The 15,035-nt window shown below is 45.6% G+C and overlaps 1 protein-coding gene across 7 annotated transcripts in view; it reads left to right on the top strand.

The window, feature by feature from the left end:
• LOC127574547 (oxysterol-binding protein-related protein 1-like) overlaps window positions 1–15,035 on the top strand; it is a 212,593-nt gene that overhangs the window by 132,816 nt on the left and 64,742 nt on the right. For all 7 annotated transcript variants that reach the window (XM_052023612.1, XM_052023613.1, XM_052023614.1 and 4 more), the window contains one exon: window positions 1,796–1,958. In XM_052023612.1, coding sequence (XP_051879572.1) covers window positions 1,796–1,958 — 163 coding nt within the window. The remainder of the gene's footprint in view (window positions 1–1,795; window positions 1,959–15,035) is intronic.

Here is a 15,035-nt window from a genome sequence, read left to right as displayed (position 1 = left end):
TATCATCTTGTACACCTCTATGAAGTCACCTCTCATCTTCCTCCTCTCCAAAGAGAATAGCCCTGGCTCACTCAACCTATCCTCGTGAGACATGCTCTCCAATCCAGGCAGCATCCTGGTAAATCTCCTCTGCACCGTCTCTAAAGCTTGCACATCCTTCCGATAATGAGGCGACCAGAACTGAACACAATACTCCAAGTGTTGTCTAACCAGTAAGACCTCGTAAACATAGTGATTGTGTCTGATTCTACCACGTCCTCTGGCAGTGAGTTCCAGATGTCAACCACTTTCTGTGTAAAAGAAACTTACCCCCAGATCCCTTTTAAAACTCCTTCCTGTTACCTTAAACCTATGCCCTCTTGTTTTTGATACCCCTATCATGGGGGAAAGATTCTGACTACCTACATTATGCCTCATAATTTTATCTGCTTCTGTCAGGTCACCCCTCAGCCTCCTTTGCTCCAGGGAAAACAAGCCCAGCTTCTCCAATCTCTCCCCATCCCAAGTCCTCCATCCCAGGCAACATCCTGGTGAATCTCCTCTGCACTCTCTCCAGCACAACCACATCCTCCCTACTATGTGGCAACTGGAACTGCACTCCGTACTCCAAGTGCACTCCAACTTGTGGTGTGGTACTTTGTAAAGTTGCAACATAACATCCCAACTTTTATATTCTATGCCCTGACCTGTGAAGGCCAGCTTGCCATGTGCCTTCATACTGACCTGTGTGGCCACTTTCAGGAAGCGATGGATTAGAACTCCAAGGTCCTTCTGTCCATCAACATTCCTCAGTGCCCTACCAATTACTGTAAATGTCCTTCCCCAACTTCTGAAAATGCATCAGCTCATACTTGTTGGGATGAAGTTCTACTTGCTAGTGCTCCACAACTTTCCATCTGAAGTTATCAGACAATAGCTTTGAGTGTTTCACGAAGCATTGTTCTATGCCTTTCTGAAGTTTGGTAGTTGGTTCTCTGTCATTCAAGCTGTCTTTCCCTTGCTCTTAAACATTCGCCTTGGCCTGTCTTGTATGTAAAACAGAAATGCTGTAAATACCTGGGGTGTATTGAATGGATGAGGACTTTTATTCACTGGATATATGAGGGCCAGAGTGAAATTTGTTTTGACCTGGACATGATTGTAATTTTTTAATCATTGTATTGGCTAGATCACTGAACCAATAAGATTTTTTTTGTACCAGTTTGATGTTTAAATATTATGCAGAGTAAGCTTCTATCATGTCAGGCAGGCAATAAGGTTTTCTTGCTTCATTGCACGAATCTCTTTGCCTTGAATGTTTCTATTTTCCTTTACACTGTATATTCAGATCGCTGTTACTCACTTGCTCCCCTCGCTGCCTTCTCTCTTGCTCTTCCTTCCATTGCTCCTTCAGATTGATGAATAAACAACACTGTAAGGGTTCATGTAGTCCATCATTCTCACCTGATTGGGAGAATTGACCTGTGTGTGCCCCTTTGGATAGCCCTGGTAATTTTTCCCTTCGAACGTAAACCTCATTTGAAAGTTCTTCTGAAATCTGCTCTCTCTCTCTCCTCTCTCATTCTCTTCTCTCTCATTCTCTTCTTTCCCTATCACCTCTATCTCTTTCTCTGCTCTCTCCTCTCCTTTCTTCCCTCTCTATCTCAACCCTTTGTTCTCTACTTCATCTCGTTCTCTGGCATTCTTTCTTTTTCTCTCAACTTTTCTCTCTCTCTCGACGCTTTCATTTTTTCTCTCTCCCTCCCCCAGCACTTCCCCTTCTTCCACCCTCTTAACCAATTTTCTTTCTCATCAGGTGCGGAATCTGCGATTAGAGCAGGAACGAGAGAAGAACAAAATACTTTCCGAGGCTCTGCAGACTCTAGCCTGTGAACATCATGAACTTGAGCAGTCTGTAGTCAAAGGGTCACCGCCACAGAGTGTCCTGAGTGACGATGAGTTCTATGATGCTCTTTCAGGTAGGTAAATAAAAGATTGGTTGTGATCAGTATCGCAATTAGTGTCAGGGTTGTGACAGCATGGAAACAAGCCCATTGGCCCAACTTGTCCATACCGACCAAGATGACCACATAATTATAGTCCCATTTGCCTGCTTCTGGCCCATATCCCTCTAAATCTATCTGCAGCGGTTAGCGTAACGCTTTACAGCGCCAGCAACTTTGGTTCAATTCCATCCACTGTCTGTAAGGAGTTTGTACGTTCTCCCTGTGTCTGCGTGGGTTTCCTCCGGGTGCTCCGGTTCCCTCCCACATTCCAAAGGCATACTGGTTAGGAAGTTGTGGGCATGCTATGTTGGCGCCGGAAGCGTGGCGACACTTGCGGGCTGCCCCCAGAACACTCTACACAAAAGATGCATTTCACTGTGTGTTTCGATGTACATGTGACTAATAAAGATATCTCATCTTATGTAACTGTCTAATTGTACCTGCCTCTAACACTTCCTCTGGCTGCTCATTCCATATACCTACCACCCGGTGTGTGAAACACTTGCCCCCAGGTTCCCTCTAAATCTTTCCCCTCTCACCATAAATCTATGCCCCCTAGTTTTAGACTCTCCTACCCTGGGAAAAGCACTGACAGTTGATCTTATCGATGCCCTTCGTGATTTTATAAACCTCTATAAGGTCACCCCTCAGCCTCCTTCGCTCCAGGGAAAACAGTCCCAGCCTATCCAGTCTCGCAAGCTTACTAGTCCCAGCAACGTCCTTGTGAATCTTTCCGGCTTCCCTTCAGAACTGCGCACAATATTCCCAGTGCGCTCTCACCAACGTCTTCTACAGCTGTAACATGACATGCTAACTCTTGTACTTGGTCTCTGACCAATAAAGGCCAGCATGCCAAATGGAGTCTTCACCACCCTGTCTACCTGTGTCGCCAGTTACAGGAAACTGTGTACCCGTACCCCTGGGTCTGTCTGTTCTACAACACTGCCCAGAGCCTTGTCATTCACTGCGTAAGTCCCGGCCTGGTTTAACTTCCCAAAATGCAACACTTGGACCTGTCCAACTTAGTTTTGTAGTGTAAGTAAAAAAAAAAGACCAAAGTATTATCTGTATGCGATATAAATTGATGTAGATATATACTTGAATGAGATTATGCATTTTAAAGTGAAAGAGTTGTCCACTCTCAAAGGATATAAGATGCCTGAATGAAGAGTGAATTACTTGGCACACTGAAGACACTTTGGTTGTGATTACACTGGAGAGAGTGCGGAGGAGATTGACCAGGATGTTGCCTGGATTGGAGGAGTTTAGTTATGGGGAGAGATCAGAAAGGCTGGGCTTGTTTTCCCTGGAGTGAAGGAGACTGAGGGGTGACCTGATAGAGGTGTGTAAGATTATGAGAGGCAGAGATAGGGTAGATAGTCAAAATCTTTTCCCCGTGATAGGTGTATCAAAAGCAAGAGGGCATAGATTTAAGGTGAGAGGAGGGATCTTTAAACGGGATCTGAGGGGTAAATCTTTCACACACACAGAGTGGTGACATCTGGAACGTGCTGCCAGAGGAGGGGGTGGAATCAGATATAGTCACTACGTTTTAAGAAGCATTTAGACAGACACTTAAATAGGCAAGGCATTGAAGGATATATGGTTGTAAAGTGGGCAAATGGGATTTGTGTAGGTCGGCACGGACATGATGGGCTGCAAGGCCTTTTTCTGACTCTGTCATATAGCCCTGTGATCATTGTACTGTTGTAAAGTAGCTGAAAGCATTCACTGCTGTATATTAAAGATTGTCACATATATTTCAAGCATTAACTCTCCAATGATTCACATGTTTAAATGTAAAAGAACAAGAGGAAACTATCGCTTTACCTTCAAAACCAAGTGATAAATAAAAATCCAGATCTCAGATTTCCGTTGAACACTTTTCCGAAGGGAGATTTGGAAAGATCCAGTTTATTTTTGCTCTTTTTTTTTAGAAAATTCATCCAACAGGTAAAGTGTCACCAGCTTCAATTTCCTTTCAAATAAGTTAGGAATGAGAAGCACATTCTGTCTCCGCCAGAGAGAAATGGGTATTGTGTTGAAGTATCTTTTTTTGAACAAAACTAAGATAGAGAGAGGCCTTGGGAGATATAGAGAAAACAAGACAAGGATTTTTTATAGAACATAGAACAGTACAACACAGGAGCAGGCCCTTCGGCCCACAATGTCTGTGCCGAACTAATTAAACTGGTAATTAAATGTTTAACTAATCTAATCCCTTCTGCCTACACAATGTCCATCTCCCTCCATTCTCTGCACATTCATGTGCCTGTCTAAAAGCCTCTTAAACAACTCTATCATATTTGACTCCACCACCACCCCTGGCAGCGCATTCCAGGCACCCACCGCTCTCTGTGTGGAAAAACTTGCCCCACACATCTCCTTTAAACTTTCCCCCTCTCACCATAAATTCATGCCATCTGGTGTTAGACATTTCAACCCTGGGAAAAAGATTCCGGCTGTCTACTCTATCTATGCCTCTCGTAGTTTTATAAACTTCTATCAGGTCTCCCCTCAGTCTCCGCCACTTCAGAGAGAACAACCCAAGTTTATCCAACCTCTCCTTATAGCTCATACCCTCTAATCCAGGCAGCATCCTGGTAAACCTGGTAATTATTGAACTAATTAAGCTCCATGTAAAGTGTAGTGTGGAGTCTTGGTGAGATTTTAAACTCCACGTAATCTGGCGTTAAGTGTTGCTCTTTATGTTGGGTCACTGTAAATTAATGACAAAGGAAATGTTCGTGTGGTAAATGCAGTATTCGTTCTCAATTCTGACAGGATGTTATTGATGACAACCAGTTTATGCAGCTGTACACAAAGGATGGTGCAAATCAAATCATGTAGGATTAAGATAACTCTGGTCATTTGTGGAAGTGGCCAGAGCTGATGAATCCTGAATGTGTCATCAAACCGCTGTCCTGCTAAAGCTCTGTAAATGGGAAGGACGTTGCCACTCATTTTTCGTGTCTTTTGAGGCAATGTTAGGCATTAAGGAACTTCAAGTAAGTCCCACATCTGAGAGTCTGTAGCAAAGGGAAGAGCAATGGGTCATTTTCATTAGAGCAGAGATGTTGGGAGGGACCTAACCAGGAGGTTGAGATAGAACGATGAATTAACCTGGTTAAAGCTAGTTTCCATTGACTGGGGAGTTGGTAATAAGGGAGCACATAAAAAAGCATGCTGAGATTTGAGGTATTTTTTTATGCAGGAAATGTTTCCAAGAGTTTTCCGGGGTAGAGGGACATGTCAGTTTGAAAGGGAATGAACAGGCTGGTGATGAGGAGGGAGTCGTAGGATACAGGATGACACTGGGCAGTTGGTGAGATGGGCAGACCAATGGCAGAAGGAATTTAATCCTTGATAAACGCAAGGTGATGCTCTTTGGGAGGACTGTTAAGGGTGGGTCACATACAGTGAGTGGTAGTGCCCTGGGGAGTACTGAGGAACAGAGGGACCTTGGTGTGCAAGTCCAAGATTCCCTGAAGGTAGGAGCACAGGCAAATAAAGCCGTGAATGAAGCATGCGGCATACTTGCCTTCATCAGCCAGGGCACAGAATACAAGGGTCAAAGTCGAGTTTATTGTCAGATGCACAAGTCCATGTGTGCATGGGTGCAATGAAAAACTTACTTGCAGCAGCATCACAGGCACAGAGCATCAGATAAGCGGCATTCACAAGAAAAACATAAACATAAATTTTACACAGTTTTTACAAGACAAACACAATTAGAACAAAAAAAAACAAAGTCCATTGTAGTGCAAAGTGGTCATAGTGTTGCTATACTGAGGTAATGATTAGGTTCAAGAACCGAATGGTTGAAGGGAAGTAGCTGTTCCTGAACCTGGTGGTGTGGGACTTCAGGCTTCTGTACCTCCTGCCTGATGGTAGCTGCAAGAAGATGGCATGGCCTGGATGGTGGGGATCCTTGATGGATGTTGCCTTCTTGAGGCAGCGCCTTCTGTCGATACTAGCAATGGTGAGGAGGGATGTGCCCATGATGTATTGAGCTGAGTCCACTGCTCTCTGCAGTTTCTTACGTTCCTGCGCATTGAATTGCCGTCCCAGACCATGGTGCAACTAGTCAGGATACTTTCAACAGTGCATCTGTAGAAGTTTGTCGAGTGTTTGGTGACAAGCTGAACCTCCTTAACCTGCTAAGAAAGCAAAGACGCTGGCGTGCCTTCCTTGTGATTGCATCTGTGTACTGGGCCCAGGGCAGGGAAGTTATGGTAACATTTATAAAACATTGGTTAAGCCATAGCTGGAGTAGTGTGTACAGGTCTGGGGGTGAGAAAGACGATTGCGAAGTAATGCAAGAAACACCTGCACTGGAATATTAATCAGGATTAGCTACTTAAATTCTGAAATGGATCTTGAATTCATAATCCCTAAAGAATTTAAAACGGCCTCCAGTCAATATCATGTCCTTGCTCATTTTTAGTGTTGGGACGTTTTGTGTGAGAAGCTACAGCTGGACTTCAGTTGTACAGGTTGAATGTTGATTTGATGCATGGTTAAACCAGATGTGTGAACACCTGGGCAGCTCCTTTTTAAAATGAGATGACAGTGATGTAAAATCCTGGCAGCTGTTTGAGGCGCATTTAGATAGAGTTATTTAAATAGATTAGCATAGATTTATCCGTCAGCAGTGAGTGAGTGAGTGATGCTCTGGGCTCAGAGCTTCCCACAGTCTTTGAGTGTGGTCACTTTACAGCAGTTGGTGATTTCAGAGCAGTGTACTCCACAAGTGACCGGGAATTCTGATAGCGCCGAGGATGTCCCTGGAAGTGACTAGATTGAAGGATCCTCACTGAATGCAAAGCAGGAATGTAAGTTAGAACATCCAATTCAGTGTAAAACTGTTACATAGGAACTGGGGAAAAGATGAGATTGTGAGATCAAAGGGAAAAGTAAAATATAATTTTTTCTGAAATGTTTAAGAATGAAGATCAGAAAGAATGAGGTTCCATGTATGTAACAGCGGATTTTCAGGTACCAGAGAGGTGGGTTGACAGTTGGACTGACAGTCCCCAGAGAGGACTGACATTCGGCCCACAGTGTTGTGCTAACATAGCTATTCCCTCCTACCTACAGAATGCCCAGATCCCTCCATTTTCCTCTCATTCAGGTGCCCATCCAACCTCCTCTTGAAAGCCCCCAATGAATTTGCCTCCACCACCCTATCAGGCAACGCATTCCAGGCATCCACCACTCTCAGTAAAAAAAAAAACATCCCCCATGTCTGTTCTGAACCTACCCCCCCCTCACCTTAAATGCATGCCCTCTGGTATTGGATCACTCAATAATGGGAAAAAGATATTGCTTGTCCACCCTATCTATGCCCCTCATCATTTTATACACCTCCAGCAGATCCCCCTTTAAGTTTGCTTACAGCTCTGCGGATGATGAATGAAAGCGGTCATGGTAGGGTACAAAAAGAACAACATAACCCCCTGTTTATGTTTAACAATAAACTAATAACTTACATGTGCAGTTAGCAGTGCTGCTGCCTCACAGTTCCGTCGACCCGGGTTCGATCCTGATCTCGGGCGCTGTCTGTGTGGAGGTTGCACGTTCTCCCTGTGACTGCCTGGCTTTCCCCCAGGTGCTCCAGTTTCCTCCCATGTCCCAAAGACGTGCGGGGTCGGTGGGTTAATTGGCCGCTGTAAATTGCCCCCAAGCGTGTGGGTGAGGGGTAGAATCTGGGGGGAGTTGATGGGAACTTGGGGGGGATAAAATGGGATTAAAAACGGGTGGTTGATGGCCAGCACAGATTCAGTGGGCCGAAGGGCCTGTTTCTGTGCTGCATTAACTGAATTGTCTTTACTCTTTCCCTACTGAATTCTCTAATACATAGAACAGTACAGCACAATACAGGCCCTTCAGCCCACAATGTTGTGCCGACCTTTAAACCTCGCCTAAGACTATCTAACCCCTTCCTCCCACATATCCCTCCATTTTAAATTCCTCCATATGCTTATCTAGCAATCTCTTGAATTTGACCAATGTACCTGCCTCCACCACTGCCCCAGACAGCGCATTCCATGCCCCAACCACTCTCTGGGTGAAAAACCTCCCTCTGATATCTCCCTTGAACTTCCCACCCATTACTTTAAAGCCATGCCCTCTTGTATTGAGCATCGGTGCCCTGGGAAAGAGGCGCTGGCTGTCCACTCTATCTATTCCTCAATATTTTGTACACCTCTATCATGTCTCCTCTCATCCTCCTCCTCTCCAAAGAGTAAAGCCCTAGCTCCCTTAGTCTCTCCTCATAATGCATACTCTCCAAACCAGGCAGCATCCTGGTAAATCTCCTCTGCACCCGTAACATATTGTAAATTGTGCTTTGTTTGTATATTTACTTCAGTTAACTGGAGTTTATTGAACAGGGTGGTTATTGATAACACTGTACTATCCAACCATGAGTTGGAGTGGGATGTGTGGCTGAGCTCACACTGAACAGGCAGATTGAGTACAGGAAACGGAATTTACTCGAGAAAGCCCATTTAAGAGCAGAGGAAACAATTTATTACAAACTGCAAGCACTTCTCTCAATTCAATCAGGATAATTTCTCCAGAAAAATACAGTGAGTAGATGATATTCAAGTAATGTCCTATTAAATTAATTTCAGTCACTGGGCCGCAGTCACAGAGTTCTGCAGCAAAAAAAATACAGGCCCTTTGGCCCGTCACGTCCATACTGACCTTTTTGCCCATCTACACCGATCCCATTTGCCCGCATTAGGACCATATCCTTCTTGCCTATTTAAGTGTCTGTCCAAATGCCTCATAAACATAGTGATTGTATCTGATTCCAGCATCTCCTCTGGGTGTGTAAGATCATGAGGGGCATAGACAGGGTGAAAGCACAAGTCTTTCCCCCAGGGAGGGGGTGCTAAAAACAAGAGGGGATAGGTTTAAGATCAGAGGCGAGAGATTTAAAAGGGACATCAGGGGCAGCTTCTTCACACAAAGGGTGGCGCGTGTTTGGAATGAGCTGCCAGAAACAGTGGTTGAGGCGGGCACATTAGCAACATTTAAAAACCATCGAGATAAGTCCATGGATAGGAAAGGTTTAGAGGGATATGGGCTAAATGCGGGCAGATGGGACCAGTTCACTGGGCAACACAGTCAATATGGATCAGTTGGGCCGAAGGGCCTGTTTCCCTGCCGTGTTACTCTATGCCCTCCTCTGGTAACAAGTTCCAGATATCAACCACTCTCTGTGTAAAAAAAACATATACATTTTCAAAAGTAATGGGAAAGTACACAGTTAATGGTGGGACCCTTAACAGTGTTGATGTATAGAGAGATCCTGGGGTCAAAGTCCACAGCTCCCTGAAAATGGCTACACAGGTCAATAGGGCGATAAAGAAGGTGCATGGCGTGCTTGCCTTTATTAGTCAAGGCACTGAGTTCAAGAGTCAGGAAGTTATCCTGCAGCTGTATAAAACTCTGGTTAGGTCACATCTGTAGTATTGCATTCAATTCTGGTCGCCCCGTTACAGGAAGGATGTGGAGGCTTTGGAGAGGGTGCAGAAGGGGTTCGCCAGGACGCTGCCTGGATTAGAGGGTGTGAGCTATAAGGAGAGGTTGGACAAACTTGGGTTGTTTTCTCTGGAGCGGTGGAGGCTGAGGGGAGACCTAGCAGAAGTTTATAAAATTATGAGAGGCATAGATTAGACAGCTGGTATCTTTTTCCCAGGATCTCAAAATGTCTAATACCAGAGGGCATGCATTTAAGGTGAAAGGGGGAAAGTTTAAAGGAGATGTGCGGGGCAAGATTTTTACACAGCGCGGTGGGTGCCTGGAATGTGCTGCCAGGGGTGATGGTGGAGGCAGATATGATAGTGGGGTTTAAGAGGCTCTTAGATGAATATGCAGAGAATGGAGGGATATGGACTACATGCAGGCAGAAGGGATTAGTTGTCATTAGCTTATTAAGTTCGGCACAACATTGTGGGCCGAAGGGGCTGTTCCTGTGCTGTACTGTTCTATGCTCTATCCCCTTCAAAACTCCTTTCTCACACCTTAAATCTATGCCCTTTTGTCTGAGGAAGATGTCACTAGAGGATTAACCAATATTATCATTCTGTCAGGGAATGTGTTGTCACTCTATGGAGAATGGGCAGACCATTTCAAGGATGTTCCACTTGTAGATGACATTGTTAGTACAGGTTAAAACTCTGTCATCTGGCACCCCTGGGACCTGACTGATGCCGGACCACAGAAATTGCCCAAACCCCAAACCACCCCCCCCCCCCTCCACCAGTCATCTTCCTCTGAGCTGAAGAACTGTTTTATAATTCAGGACACACCCTGGGTTACACAAGAAATTCTGCAGATGCTGGAATCTGGAGCAATACACAAAAAGTGCTGGAGGAACTCAGCAGGTCAGGCAGCATCCACGGAGGGAGACCCGGCGCAGATTGGGTGACTGCTTCATCGAGCACCTTTGCTCTGTCCGCCATAAAAGCCAGGACCTCCCGGTGGCCACCCGCTTCAATTCCACACCCCACTCCCATACTGACATGTCTGTCCACGGCCTCCTCTACTGCCACGTTGAGGCCAGATGCAGGTGGGAGGAACAACACCTCATATTCCACCTTGGGAGTCTCCAACCTGACGGCCTCAACACCGATTTCTCCAGTAACCCCACCCCCCACCACTCCTGTGTCTCCCTTTATTCCTGTGGCTCCCTTCCCCCGTTGTGTTGACCTGCCCATCTCCTCTCCTCCCCCCTCCATCTTTTATTCCATGGTCCACTGCCCTCTCCTACCGGATTCCTCCTCCTCCAGCCCTTTGCCTCTTCTACCCATCACCTCTCAGCTTATTACATCTCCTCCCCCTCCCCCACCCACCTACCTTCCCCCCCTCACCTGGACTCACCTGTCACCTGCCTGCGTGTGCTCCTCCCCCTCCCCCCCACCTTATTCTGGCTTCTGCCCTCTTCCTTTCCAGTCCTGATGAAGGGTCTCAGCCTGAAACATCGACTGTTTATTTCCCTCCACGGATGCGGCCTGACCTGCTGAGTTCCTCCAGCGTTTTTTGTGTATGACCTTGGGTTACGTGAGGTTTCTGTTCCTGAGAACCGTCAATAACCCGAAGTTACAGTAAGTCAGAAACGCTGTTGGCCAGGATTGCAGAAGTTGCACTGCTAGGTTCATAAGCTTTGGATTAGTACAGATCTTAGTTAATTTTGGATCTTAGCTAGATCTCACTGAGAATTAATTAGCACAGATCTGCACTGTAGATCCAAAACATGCTGGATCACAGGAATTCTGGACTACAGAACGTTGGACAGAGGTTTATCCTGTTTTATGTTGTCAGCTGCACAAAACACTGCAGACCCAGCTTCTGATCTACGCTAACTGGTATTGGTTTTTGTCACTAGTATCGAGGTACAGTGAAAAGCTTCTCTTGCATACCGTTCATACAGGTCAATTCATTACACAGTGCAGTTACTGAACTGAATAACAATTTGAAAATTGCTCTGTCTTTGACACAGTTAAGACATTTAAAAAAAAATCTAAGCTGGATGCGGTCTTTGTGGAGTTTATACCTTCTCCCTGTGACCGTGTGGGTTTCCCCCGGGTGCTCCGGTTTCCTCCCACGTCCCAAAGACGTGTGGGGTCGGTGGGTTAAATGGCCACTGTTAATTACTCCCAGTGTGTGGGAGAAGGAAAGAATTTGGAGAGAGTTGATGGGAGTGTAGGGAAAATAAAATGGGATTGGTATAGGTTTGGTGTAAATAAATGGTTGATGGTCAGCATGGATTCGATGGGCTGAAGGGCCTGTTTCTGTGCTGTATCTCTCTGGAATGTTAGAACTGGACAAAGGAACTAGAATAGTCAGGAACAGATGTAAAATCAACTGGGGGCAAATTGCTACCTGAACAACACAATCATTTAGATACAATGGCCTTGTACTACTGCAGCTACTCACAAGTAGCTGAAAATATCCTTGACAGTGACCAATGTTAAACGGGGCTAACTGGGCTCTAGAGCAAAGGAAGCTGTGGTGGGAATGCCAATTAATCGTGAAATGTCTTGTGGAACAGAATGCAGAGGAATCAGTCCAATAAAACTGATGAATATTCAGAATGGGGAGCTGGGGTAAACTCTGAGGATTTGTCAGCCTGCATCCTAAGCTTGAACAAGTAGGCCACACTTTGTCTGTCCCTCTGTGCCTCCCTCCCTCCCTCCTTCCCCCCTCTTATTCTCTTATCCCACAACAGATCTCCCTGGTTAGCAAACATTCACTTAATGAGTTGTTGTTGCAGCAAAATGTTTTATTTAACTTATTTTGTCACTTAACGTCGGCTTTATTTACCGCAATGAGCAATAGGAACCCATCTGGAGACTGCCTTTCAGATACCGGTCTCTGAAAACCCAGTCGCATTTAAGTTTTTTTTCATCGGGTTAATGGAAGGATGAAACAAACAAGCTTCTAAAATGGAAAAAAACTCTCTTCCGTCTGGCAGTAACTGGATGAATGATTCGTAAGGTATAGCTTGTGTGTTTCAACAGGAGAGATTCGCTTTTGGCTTACTGCATCCTTACTGGTCGGGGAATGACTAGCTTCTGACTTATCATCCATGGCAGCTAATATTTTTTGTGAAAGTTTAGGGTTAACTGTACCCGCAATACAAATCTTTGCATAACAAGGGCTTCTTTAGGACCCTAACCCTTTGTTAACTGGATAGTGTGTGGAAAGAGGGTTACTGATGTCGGGTTAGGGGTTTGAAAAATAAGAGGCCCAGAAGAGTGATTGAGACTTATTTTAAATAGATTTAAGATATTTATTTATTAGTCACATGTACATTGAAACACACAGTGAAATGCATCTTTTGTGTAGAGTGTTCTGGGGGGCAGCCCACAAGTGTCGCCACGCTTCCGGCGCCAACGTAGCATGCCCACAACTTCCTAACCCGTACATCTTTGGAACGTGGGAGGAAACCGGAGCACCCGGAGGAAACCCACGCAGACACGGGGAAAACGTACAAAGTCCTTACAGACAGCGGCCGGAATTGAACCCGGGTTGCTGGCGCTGTAATAGCGTTACGCTAACCGCTACACTACCAGCCGAGAACAAATTGAGGAGTTGATTTAAACTCTGGTATTTGTTTCTCATTGTCACATGTACCAAGATGCAGTGAAAAGCTTTTCATTTGGGTGCCATCCAGACATATCATTCCATTCATAAGTGTATATTGAGGTAGTAAAAAAGAACTACAGAATACAGTGTTACAGTTACAGAGTAAGTGCAGTGCAGGTAGATATAAGGTGTAAGAGCCATGACGAGGTAGATTGGGAGATCAAGAGTTTATCTTCAGCGTAAAAGAGGTCTGTTCAAGGGTCTGATAAGAGCAGGATAGGACCCATTCCTTTCAGGATGTTCATAAATCCCTTTATACCCAAACAAGTACTTTGTTATAAAAACAGGAATTGCTGCAAACACTCACCAGGTCAGGCAGCATCTGTGGAGAGAAACAGTTAATGTTTCATCAGAGCTGCGAAAGAGTGAAAACAATTTAGTTTTAAGTACGGTGGGGATCATAACATATAGGAGCAGAATTAGGCCATTTGGCCCATCGAGTTTGCTCCACCATTCAGTCATGGCTGATTTCTATTCAACCCCATTCTCCTGCCTTCTCCCAATATCCCCTTAACCCCTTTACCAATCGAGAACCTATCAATCTCTGCCTTAAACACACTCAATGACTTGGCCTCCACAGCCGTCTGTGGCAACGAATTCCACAGATTCACCGCCCTCTGGCTGAAGAAATTCCTCCTCATCTCAGTTCTAAAGGGACGTCCCTTTATTCTGAGGCTGTGCCCTCGGATCCTGGACTCTCCCACTGATGGAAACATCCTCTCCACGTCCACTCTATCCGGGCCTTTCAGTATCCGGTAGGTTTCAGTGAGATCCCCCCCCCCCCCCCATCCTTCTAAACTTCACCGGTTGGGGGGATGGGTGGAACGGAAGGAATAGCTGAGATACAGTGAGACTAGAGGACATCACGTGCAGGGTCACAGACCCGATACGTTGAAGTGGAAGTCAAGCAAACTGCAGATGCTGGAAACACTCAGCAGGTCAGACAGTATCTGTGGAGAGAGCAACAGAGTCAACTTACTGACTGTAAGGTCTCTGACCTGGAACGTTAACTGCTTCTCTCTCCACAGAAGCTGCCTGACCTGCTGAGTGTTTCCAAAATGTTGTTTTTATTTCAGATTTCCAGCATGTTTTTTTTTACTTTCGAGTATTATGCAGTTACCGTTGCAGTGTGGCAAAGCCAACAGCCAATGGAATGTCTTATTTGAAAGACGGCAACACTGATAATGCAGCACTCCCTCAGTGCTGCAGGGTAACATCAGTGTAGACCTTGTGGCCGAGAGGAACATTGAACTCAGACTTTCTGACTTGGTGGGAGGTGAAGATGTTACCCAGGTGAGCTACAAAGTGCATACGCAATGTTGCAGCTGTATAAAACTTTGGTCTGGCCGCACTTGGAGTATTGTGTGCAGTTCCGGTCACCCCATTACAGGAAGGATGTGGAGGCTTTGGAGAGGGTGCAGAAGAGGTTCACCAGGATGCTGCCTGGATTAGAGGGCATGAGCTATAAGGAGAGAGTGGACAAGCTTGGGTTGTCTTCTCCAGAGCGTCAGAGGCTGAGGGGAGACCTGATAGAGATTTATAAAATTATGAGAGGCACAGATAGAGTGGACAGAATCTTCTTCCAAGAGTAGAAATGTCAAGTACTACTGGACATGCATTTAAGGTGAGAGGGGGGGGAAGTTTAAAGGAGATGCGCGGGGCAAGTTTTCTTACACAGAAAGTGGTGGGTGCCTGGAATGTGCTGCCACCCCTGGCAACACATTCCGGGCACCTACCACTCTCTGTGGAAGCAGATACAATAGTGGGGACAGACATGAACATGCAGGGATGGAGGGACATGGACCATGTGCAGGTAGAAGAGATTTAGTTTAATTTGGCTTCATGGTCGGCACCGATATTGTGGGCCGAAGGGTCTGTTCCTGTGCT

Source organism: Pristis pectinata, chromosome 9, assembly GCF_009764475.1.
Source record: "Pristis pectinata isolate sPriPec2 chromosome 9, sPriPec2.1.pri, whole genome shotgun sequence".
Classification (NCBI taxonomy): domain Eukaryota; kingdom Metazoa; phylum Chordata; class Chondrichthyes; order Rhinopristiformes; family Pristidae; genus Pristis; species Pristis pectinata.
Note: the sequence above shows the minus strand (reverse complement) of the source record. Positions and strands in the feature narration are given on the sequence as shown.